The sequence below is a fragment of the Xyrauchen texanus genome, chromosome 43, assembly GCF_025860055.1.
Source record: "Xyrauchen texanus isolate HMW12.3.18 chromosome 43, RBS_HiC_50CHRs, whole genome shotgun sequence".
Taxonomy (NCBI): Eukaryota; Metazoa; Chordata; class Actinopteri; order Cypriniformes; family Catostomidae; genus Xyrauchen; species Xyrauchen texanus.
This window is the reverse complement of record NC_068318.1, coordinates 30907065-30918764: the sequence shown is the minus strand read 5'-3', so window position 1 is coordinate 30918764 and position 11700 is coordinate 30907065. Positions and strand designations below refer to the sequence as shown.

The 11700-nt window shown below is 37.8% G+C and overlaps 1 protein-coding gene across 1 annotated transcript in view; it reads right to left on the bottom strand.

Moving 5' to 3' along the window:
• Nucleotides 1-11700, bottom strand: part of LOC127636216 (phosphatidylinositol 4-kinase alpha-like) — a 44871-nt gene that overhangs the window by 12276 nt on the left and 20895 nt on the right. Inside the window, 12 exon segments of the mRNA XM_052116650.1 lie at nt 2041-2240; nt 2321-2400; nt 2677-2835; nt 6317-6444; nt 6639-6746; nt 6860-7011; nt 8503-8661; nt 8801-8928; nt 9394-9550; nt 9640-9732; nt 10073-10192; nt 10281-10370. Coding sequence (XP_051972610.1) covers nt 2041-2240; nt 2321-2400; nt 2677-2835; nt 6317-6444; nt 6639-6746; nt 6860-7011; nt 8503-8661; nt 8801-8928; nt 9394-9550; nt 9640-9732; nt 10073-10192; nt 10281-10370 — 1574 coding nt within the window.

Here is an 11700-nt window from a genome sequence, read left to right as displayed (position 1 = left end):
TGTTGTGCCACTGTTGAATTTGACAGCCACATGAACAAACAATGCTGCTCTTTTGCTCGGTTTTGGTCTCAAAACCTTTGGAGGGTGGGGCTTACAAACGAGGAGGCGTGGCTTTTTCCATGACCTCACGTTATGTGAATATATACTGTACGTTATTAGTGCTATAAATGTTGGGCTGAGGTTGGCTATCGTGCAAACGCTAACGGCAACACATTGCTTGCATTAAAAGTGTCACTTCCTATAGCCGAAAATTGGCAAATGTTTCCAGGTAGTTAAAAACAAAAAGTAAGGTCAGGGTATACTTAGTTTTTATGCATTCCAGATCAGATCGACCATGTTGCCTTTCGAAGTATACTCTTTTGACCACGAGGGAATACAAACACGTTTACCGCATGTGCACTACGACTACTTCGCGATACTCTTTTGTACAGTCAACGGCATACGCTGACAATTCGCACAGACAAGGACTGTCCACGTGTCGAGAAAATATGGGCTGCACATGGACAGTCCGCGCATGGACAGTCCGCGCATACTGTGATGAGGACGAAATTTGCATCACGCATTTCTCTTCCGATCCGATTCAAATACCTGAAATCTCAGTATCAGCCGATACCGATCCCGATCTGATACAAGTGTTGCTTTTTCATAATCAGTTTAGAATATCTATACTTCACTGTGATACTAATTGGGGGTACTCTTAAATATAAGGAAACACAAACCTCTACACATTATTTCAATATAAATGTATAGCCTATTGAGAAAAACCTTGTTGTTAACGACTCCACTGGATAATGCAGCAGCAAAATTAACAGTAATTCCAGTAGAAGTCATCAGAAGAAAAGAAGCCACTTTTCTTTGCACAGTTTTTCAACTTGTATCTGGACTTTAAAGGATTTAGATCTCTTTTTTTGCTCACTTTAGTTGTAAGGTATCAGTACACTAAAATATTGTTGTAATTTGTAAACAAATAATAAAGATTTGTAATAAAGAATTGTAAAATACAATGCAACTTTACCTTTAAAACCCTCTGGCTTTTATTTTGACGGTCGAAACACTCCAGGAATTCCAGTAAGTGTCTGTATGTGTGCTAGTTCACAGTTGTTTAATTTGCTTCTTATTCAAAATGTAGTGAAATGCTTCTCCGGTGCCGTTCTAAATGCATGTTTTAAGCGAACCGAACTATTGAGCATCTACATCTGAGATGTTGTACGTGTGTAGCGCTCAAATATTGTGTACCACTCTGAGGGCACGAGTGCATCACCAGAGCCGCGCCATTCAATAACACGCTGCGCATGCATACTATACAGTTTATTTACGTATTTAAACAGTCGTTAACAATTCACAAAGTGGCTTTTAGTCATATGGACTACTATAAGTTAGTTTATAACTTTGTTTTGTTTAGTTTTTTGATTTCTGAAGCTTGACTGTAACGAACCTGACTAACACACTATCAGATTTGTATCGGGCTCGTCGGACCAATCCCCGATCCATCCAAAAACATCAGTATCAGAGCGATACCGATCCAGGCATCGGATAGGTGCATCCCTAGTCATGCATTCTGTATGCGGAGCCATCAGCAACACGGACAACCGAAAGTATATTATGGCCTCTAGTGTTGCATTTGAGACGATACTACACAAAATTCATACACAATACAAACACTTGCGTATTGCTTTCTGTACACTGTGCATTATATACTGTATACCGCCTACAGTTTTTTAACAATAGTATATTACGTTGCTAGTTACATATTTTGGATTTTTAATATAACATGACATTTTTGAAAAAATTAAATTGGAAGTCCAATCAAATAATGAGTCATAAATAATGGGAACACAGCTGATAATACATCAGGTATGGCGTACTGCGTTGTGTGTGAAAAAGTACGGTTGCATTTTTGTGTATATGTAGAAGCATTCTGTGCATACAAAAAAGTATGCAAAAATAGACATTTGTGCAACAAAAGACAATCCTGTTTGGTGATGTCAGTGGTGCAGAAATGATAAAAGTGTGTATGACACAGGCGTGTTGTTGGCGTACCTGGCTGGCAGTTGCATGGCCAGGTAAGGAGCGATACTCCACGCTAGATTGACATTATCTTTCCACTGTTTCTCACTCAGGTTGATGTATTTAGATCTCCAGTTGGAGATACTGGTCTCCACGGACTGCTCTGTGGCGATGGCCAGCTCCTGCGTGGATAGCGGGTTGAACCACGTGGTCAGTCGCTCAATCTCACTGGCCTGCAAAGAAACCAACTCAGGTTTGTTTTGGTTTACTAGGGACTGAGGAAAAAACGAGGATGCAGAAACAGTTAACCTACCAGTAAAGCCAACAGTAGCGTCCTACGTTTCATGTAGTACTTGTGTAACTGGGTTCCTCGGTTGCTCTTTTTAGACATGCCTATAATGAAAGACAACAAGACATCCTATAAGAGCTCTTTCTGGGTTTCGCATGAACCAAGCTGGACATCTGCCATACATCTGAGCCAAGAGTTAGTGGTTGATAGTATTATAGCTTTGGTTAATCTTCTGGTTGGAAACGCTGTGCCGTCACAATGAAGAGTGCTAGCCAGCAGGAAGATCATTGCATAAGCACATCGACTAATACGATTATACAATTAAATAGATTCAGGAAGAGTCTGCAGGCCAGGAGTGCTGGTGTGTGTTTGAGCGATACCTGATTTCTTGGATGTGGTGGACATGCCGCTGGACAGAGGAACGGTGTTGATCCAACCCTGAGCACTCTGCTGGCGCGAGCCCACCGCCATGTCCATGTTGCTTCTGGGGTCGGCGGCGTTCATCACCGACAAACTGTTCAGTGACGGGTCCTGGTTGTCTGTGAGAGGATATACAGTCAAGCGAAGTAAGTTTTGGGGGAACTTCCCTCCATTACCTAACATAGACACTATTAGGGTGAATCTCAAAAAGAACATGTCCATGTTGGTTTTTACCCCAAAATCAACAGACATTTTTTTTTAATTTATAAGCCTTTAAGTGTATTTTTAGGTACATTAAAATTTCTGCAGTGTCACATTATTTTCATAAAATCGAAGCCCCTTTTTGTTTCTGATTCTCAGTACACAAATGCATGCAGATGTTTTAATTTTGAGCTTGTTTGTAACCTGATGCATTGACACTGACTATCACCCCTGGAGTCGTGAGTTTGAATCCAGGGCATGCTGAGTGACTCCAACCAGGTCTCCTAAGCAACCAAATTGGCCCGGTTACTAGGGAGGGTAGAGTCACATGGGGTTACCTCCTTGTGGTCGCTATAATGTGGTTCTCGCTCTCGGTGGGGCGCGTGGTGAGTTGGGCATGGATGCCACGGACAATAGCGTGAAGCCTCCAAGCACGCTACGTCTCCGTGGTGACACGCCCAACAAGCCATGTGATAAGATGCACGGATTGACGTCACAGACGCAGAGGCAACTGAGATTCGTCCTCCACCACCAGGATTGAGGCGTCACTATGCCACCTTGAGGACTTCGAGCACATTGGGAATACCAATTGGGGAGAAAATAAAAAAAAAATCTAAAATCTCAAAAGTTAAGAGTAAACATTAATTAATAAATGAGCAGAATTTATATATAGTATAACTACTGCCAAAAAAAGTACTAAAATTATAAAATTATTGCTCTTTCCTACAACTAGCCAAATGTTAAATACTTTTCAATCTGTATAATATATCATCATTGTTTTCTCATAACGATAGTGAGAATTAGGGATGCACCGATACCACTTTTTCCTCTTCCAATCAGATTCCGATATTGTAAATCTCAGTATCGACCGATCCCGATCCAATACCAGTGTTGTTGTTTTTGTGCATAATCAGTTTAGAATATCTTTACATTATTGTGTGGAACTGATTGGGAGAACTCTTTAAAATGTAAAGAAACACAAATCTCTAAATAAACATTATTTCAATATAAATAAATAGCTTATTAAGAAACGCTTTATTGTTAAATAGTAATTAATTAACCAAATTTAATTAATCCAAATTAACAGTAATTCCAGTCTTCAAGCCTTCAGTAGAAAAGAAACCTTTTATTTATTTGTGCAAAATTTGTTCAGCTTGTGTCTTGACTTTAAAGGATTCAGATCTCTTTTATTTTTATTTAGTTGTAAGATATCAGCTCACTTTTCATTCACTCCATTTTAATAGTAATATATCTCAATCGTGCACCTTTAACTTTTAAACCCTCAGGCTTTTATTTTGACATTCTGAACTCTCCAGGAAGTCCTGTATGTGTCTGTTTGTAAGAGAGTTCACAATAGTTTAATTCGCTTCTTATTCAAATTCTGGTTAAAAATAAATAAAAACAAAAGCACCTCCAGTGCCGTTCTAAATGCATATTATAAGTGAACCGAACTATTGAGCATCTACATCCAATGTATTGTTCGTGAGTAGCGCTCAAATATTGCGCACCACGTGAAGGCTAAAAATAGCCGCGAGTGTGTGTTTGTAAACAGACGCGCTGGAGCTGCGCGTGCATTTTATATATTTACTTATTTAAACACAGTCTTTTGTGATTCACAGAGCTATCGCACGTCTTCAAGTGTCTTTGAATAAAATCCACCAGACATATGAACTACCTTAATGGTGTTTTAATGGTTCTTTTCTGCCATTTTTGGAGATTGACAGTAACGAACATGACTAACACACAGTATCGGGCTTGTCGGACCGATACCAGATCCGTCTAATAGCTTCAGTGTCAGAGCCGATACCGATCCAGGTCTCTGATTGGTGCATCCCTAGTGAGAATTATTATTTTTTCTTTCCGGTAATAAGAATTGGGCAGAAATGTGCTTAATTGTCATAAAAATAATGTTAAAATGCAAAACATCGGTCCTTAATGGTTCCAAAAATTGGCTTATTTTTCTGATGCAAAATATAATTTGTTGTATTTTTGTTTTGGAGTGAAATGTGACCTGGACATGTTCTTGCCAGGTTTCGTGAGATTCACCCATTACGTGAAATATACATTTGTTTTCTCCATTTAACCCATTTCTATCAGTCTTTCCCATTTCCAAATCTTATTTTAACTTTGCTCCATTATTCCAGCACTTTTTCTCCTTCCCCATTTGCTTTAATGAGTAATTAACACACAGTACACGAGCCACCGAGGGCTTAAAAATGATACATTAGACGATTAAACATGAAGTGAAGCAGCTGTCTGATGATATTGCAAATCACACGATGGAGGGATTTCTGAGGGACGAATGAAGCGTCAATTAGTTCTCTGATATTGAAATGATCATGCATTTTACATGCGAGAGTTAATGTCCGGATGAGACAATGTTTTCTAAAATGGACTAGAGGAGGGTGGTGGCGGTACGGGGGGGAAAAGGGGAGACGGGAAGGAGCCATTTCTCAATTTGCGCTCATAGACAAATTGATACATTTGGCGGCAAGAATGATTGTCGTGTATTTTTAGTACCGGTTTAAATTTGCAGGGACGCACAGCAGAAAATCTTTTTCTTAATCAGTATTTTTGTTGTTTTTCAGAAAAGAAATCTAAACATCCTTAAAATAAGATATTTACATGAAAAGCTAAATTGTGTGAGATATTACTTGTTTTGTTTTTTTTGGGGGATATCTTGTATTAAGCCTATTTTTCTTACCCCACTTGCAAATAGTTTTTCTTGTTTTAAAAATAAAACTTTTGTTCAATTTAAACAAGATTAAAAACAGACGTAGCTTAAAGCAAGAAAAACAAGATGACATTATGGTAATAAAAATCATTATAAATAACTTAATTCTAGATATATAGTCTCTGAAAACAAGTATTAAAGAGAAAACTGAAAATTCACCCATTTACTCATCCTCATGTCATTCCACAAGGTCTTCCGTGGAACAAAAGGAAATGTTTGAGAAAAGGTGAAATATGGAATGACAGTTTCAGTCACCATTCACTTTCATTGTATGGAAAAAGCATGAAATGAAATTCATGAAAGTGAATGGTGACTGAGGTTATGTTTCTGCCTCACGTTATCTTTTGTTGGAAGAAAGTTATACAGGTTTGGAACAACTTGAGGGCCAGTACATTTTTGGGTGACCTATCCCTTTAATATCTTGCTTCTCAAGTAAATTTATCTTAATTTCAGGACAAAAATCGTTGCTTGGAAACTGACTAAGAAAAGGGTTTTTGCAGTGTGCAAATTCAAACCACATTTACATGCTCCTGCAGTACTGTTGTTGCACAGTTGTAGCGCGGGAGGCTTACTTAACATCGATATCGGAGATGTGCTGGAAACGATTAGCGATCCGAAAATCCCGGCAGATAGAGAGCTTTGAGGGGGATTGGCGCCAAGCTCACCGGGTGGCACAAGTTGACTAGCCGCTAGGTACTTCTTATCCGAGAGGATGTTGGCATAAAACTTGATCATGATGCTGATGTCCTCGCGAAGACGTTTGTCGCCCTGGGTGGGGAATTTAGATGCAACACTGAAAAGCAAAAGAAAACAATAACAATTGAATAAATATCAATTCGGTTTACTTAAGGACAAAGAGAGCCAAATAAACGTCATAAAAGCAGCATTCACACCTATGGACCGATTCATTTCCATGACTTTCTCAGTCATTGGTGATTTAAAAATGAACGATTAAATATTTGGAATATTTAACTTTATCTCTGGTACCTGAAATAATCAAAGGCGGTGGAGTAGATCTTTTCACGCAGGACATTACGGATGGTGGTGTTGGTCACTACGTCCGAGTGCAGAAGGGAAAGTCCGAGTGTCAACAGCCTGATTGCACAGAAATATCATGAAATCATATCACATTTTCTGTTTTTTATGGGCTTGACCACAAAGAGCATAGTTTAAACATTGCGTTGTTGTGTCGCCGTTTTCTCGCTAACCTGAAACGAGGTCCGATGGCCGCTACGTGGCGGTTGAAGCTGCTCTTTGGACCACCCACATTGAGAGAGAGGGACCTCTGCAGGAGACTGCCAAATATCTCCACCTGATCTGCACTGGAGTACTTTGCGATCTCAAAGCGCTGCACCAGGAACTGTGTGAATTTTAAACTAATTTAATAATGCTGACAATACATTTGTCCTTTTGGTGAGCACCCCAAATTAAATCACAACAAATTAATGCATGTTTCCTAATTCGTGAGATGTACAAAACAAAAAAATTGACCAACAATTGGTTTGACCGATATATATTTTTTTTTTACAGATATTCCAACTTTTCTGCTTTTGTCATTTTTGAAGTTGCTTCATTTTGCATTTAATAACATTTTTAAGATGAACTTACAAGGAACGAGTATGAAACTAGGAGTAGACCGATAATCGGTTTGACCGATATTTTTCCAGATATTCCTACTTTCTGCTTTTTTCATTTTTTTTTATGTTGCTTCATTTTGCATTTAATTTCATTTTTAGGATGAACTTACAAGGAACGAGTATCAAACTAGAAGTAGACCGATAATCGGTTTGACCGATATTTTTCCAGATATTCCAACTTTTCTGCTTTTGTCATTTTGAAGTTGCTTCATTTTGCATTTAATAAAATTTTTAAGATGAACTTACAAGGAACGAGTATGAAATTAGAAGTAGACCGATAATCGGTTTGACCGATATTTTTCAGATATTACAACTTTTCTGCTTTTGTCATTTTTGAAGTTGCTTCATTTTGCATTTAATTTCATTTTTAGGATGAACTTACAAAGAACAAGTATCAAACTAGAAGTAGACCGATAATCGGTTTGACCGATATTTTTTTGCCGATATTCCCACATTTCTACACTATTTTAATGTTCTTTATTATCAGGTATACAAATAAATGCCAACGAGTGGGTCTCTATGCAATAGCATCCAATAATGTATATTTATTATTTTAACCATTATTATAATTATTATCCAAATATTCATATAAAACACTTCAATAAGATTAATATGCAAATAAAATATTTCTATTGCTACAGTTTAATTATAATTTTATTTAAAAAAAACTTTCATACTTTTAGCGACCAAACCAAATTTGTCACAGCAAATTAGTGCATGTTGTGCAATTTATATTAAACTAGAGGCAAAGGTTTTTTTACCGATATTCACATTTTCTACACTATTCTACAGTATGTGATAAAATCAATTCAATAAATATTAACTTGAAATTAAATCCACAAAACAATCCGACTCAACCATTATTTTACAAATATAACAACTGTTATACAAATATTCATACAAAACGTTTTAATAGGATTCATATTCAAATAAAATGTTTATATTGTTGCAGTCTAATACTACTAGTATTTTGACAACAAAGACACTTACACATAAAAATGATCAACACAGTTATTGGTTGTAACAAAATACATTTTGGTCAATCTGTATATAAAAGAATTGTAAAATATGTAACACATTGATGTGAATTTTTAATCCAATTACACAGCCGTTTTAAGAACACTAAATTGAGGAGGGTGAGCTATTAGCTCCATTGTCATCTCACGACAGGACAGCAACGAAAAAAGCCCTTAAAGAAGGTAATAGGCAGTAACCTCAATCCAGATGTAGTGGGGTGTGACGTCGGGTGGGCAGGGGATGGGCTGGCTCTCCTCTGAGGCCGCGAGAGGGTCCGCCTCCACCTGAGCGTCTGAGAACAGCCCCATCTTCAGCTCGACGGTCATCAACCACGCGCCCGCCATCTCCCGCATGAACTGACCCCAGTAAAGAGGACAAACTGATTGAAAATCATCTAGTAAAACCTGCATAGCTGACATATGCACATAATGTGGAGAAGTAATCTTTTGCAATGGACAGTAAACATGCAGACGCATCTCTACACCTATGTCTCACCGGAACTTCGATGCCAGTCCTGGCAGCCAGGAGCCACTCCCAGCAGGCTATAGCAGTTTCCATACCATTCTCTGTAAACATCTTTAACGGGGACCAGCACAGGAGATGTAGGAGCTGAGGGTCGCACTCTGCACAACACAAGACAAAAAACAAAATGTTTTACCCCGTTTATGTTCTTGAAGAAATATTCTGAGTTAAACTCGATTGAAATGTGTATGGTTGTACATTTACAATCCTACCCAGAATATACCTGTAATAAATGTTACCGTTTTCTCTCCCTTTGAAATGACTTTTCTACTCTAATGATGCAACCAGGGAAGCATAATATGACCCAATAAAATCATAGCTTACTTGTCAAGGTCCAATCAAATATTGATGGATCCACTCAAGTCCCACCCAACATTGTCCTACTGAAAACTTGACTTTTAAATACACATTTCAGAATCTAACCAAGTTGCGAATTATGTTTCATGTCGTCTTTAAAAAATTAAATGATTCCCCTATTGTGATTTAAAATCTAACCAATTTATGTATTATTTGTTCTACAACATGTGATGATGCAATGTTTGTATATCTGTAATATAGTCACGTGCCTTTGGAGCTGATCAGCAGTGCTGCTAATTTAAACATGGCTTCAGTGAAGGCTTCGGGCTGTCCTCCATCCAGAGCTTCATTCATCTGTCGAATCATCAGTTTATTCAGGTCTGACGTGCTCCGCGTGGCCTCTGAGAAATTAATCATGCCTGCCACCTGCACGTGGCACGCAAGGAGTTAAACTTAGATTATTACACGCAAACTTTCTTATTATTTAGATTGAAGGCAGAACAAACTGTCTGTACCTCTCCAGTATAGCGGTTTCTCAGGTTGAGGGAGGCCATGAAGTTGGAGTAGTCTTTCTTCACACAGGTGGGTCTCTCGGTGAGCTGAGTGGTCTAAAATAAAATGGGAAACATATGGTTTGGACCCCCACACAGCATGAAGGAAATATTCTGGGTTATTTTCGACCTATCAGCAGGGACGGATGATGACTTGCAAAGGCCCTGGGGCCATTTATCTCCGGGGGCATCACCAAACTACATCGCGCAGCCTTAAAGCCCAGGGCATCCCTGGACAGTCAAGGGCCCCCCTGGTAGTCAATAGCCCCTGGGCACTGGCCCCATTGGCCCGGTCGGTAATCCGTACCATCAGTAAAATATAAAAAATACTACTTTAACACACTATTATCCTTCTGTATGAAATAAATGAGGACAATATGAGTGTTTGTGATCTTACACCCAGACTGGTGCTCTGACGATTATATCCAGCAAAGTGTAGGATGCTCTCTGTAGCCATAGCCAGACCTGTGTGCTGGGACAGACCAGACACCCAGTTCTGATGTTTATTCAGGTATTCCTGCAGAAAATACACAGACGTGAATAATCACATCTACAAGACGAAGGGGACTGCAGAGGACATTAGCCAGAGGAAGCACAATGCACACCTGTAGGTGAGATTTGGTGACCGATGGTGCCCATTTCATGGCCTCTTTCAGGATTTCTCCACAGCGGGCGGCAAAGTCTTTCACGATACTCTACACACAAGACAATAAATATGAAAAACATACTTTTTAATTAGCATTCAAATAAGCATATTAAAATAAAAAATATATAAAATGTATACAATAAAAATATTATATGTTTATATAATATTAGTAAAGTATATTAAATATATATTTACATACTATTTGATATATAATAAATATATAACAATATGTAAATATATATAAAACACAAATACTACATACAAAAATGAAAAGTAAATATATCATTAAAAATTCAAAATAATTGAATAAAAACAGTTTTAATACAGAAAGTATTATAAAAACTACAATATATGCATTAAGTGGTTCTCATTCTGCGGCTGCGCTGCTTATGAGGTTTGTTGAGGCATGCTGCCACCTATTGATGTGGCACGTAAAAGATGTACAGATGTACTTCAAGCTTGAATTGCTCGTATGGTAGGAAAATCTGTATATTTATCACAGAATTGAGATACACGTCGTTTACGCTTTCATTTTTATATAATTAACTGCACTGAATTTGAACATTAAAGGGATAGTTCACCCAAAAATGTTGATTCTTTCATCATTTACTCATTGCTCATTTACTCATGCCATCCCAGATGTGTTTGACTTTCTTCTGTAGAACACAAATGAAGATTTTTGGAAGAATATTTCAGTACTGTACAATTATAAAAACTTAATTGTCCATACAGTGCATGTGAATGGGTGCCAGCATTTTTATCCTCCAAAATCCACATAAAGGCATCATAAAAGTGATAAATAAAACTCCAGTGGTAAAATCCATGTGTTCAGACACTATATGACAGGTGTGGGTGAGAAACAGATCAATACGAGTCATTTTTTGTCATAAATTCTCCTCCCTGGCCATTAGGGGTCAATATGCAAGAAAGATATGAATCACCAAAAATAGTAGAAGGAGAACGAGAAAGTGGAAATTGACTAAGCAGGGTGGATAATTCATAGTAAAAAAGGACTTAAATATTGATCTGTTTATCATTCAAACCTGTCATGTCACTTCTGAAGTCATGGATTAAACCACCAGAGTCATCTGCAGTACTTTTATTATTGCCTTATGTGGATTTGGGAGCTTCAAAATGTTGGCACCCATTCACTTGCATTGTATGGATCTACAGAGCTGAAATATTCTTCTAAAAATCTTAATTTGTGTTCCACAGAACAAAGAAGTCATACACATCTGGGATGGCATGAGGGTGAGTAAATAATGAGAGAATTTTCATTTTTGGATGAACTGTCCCTTTAAATCGACAAACCTAGTTATAATAGATATATACACAAAAATATATATATTGTAAGTAATCAAATAAGTAAATAAACACAT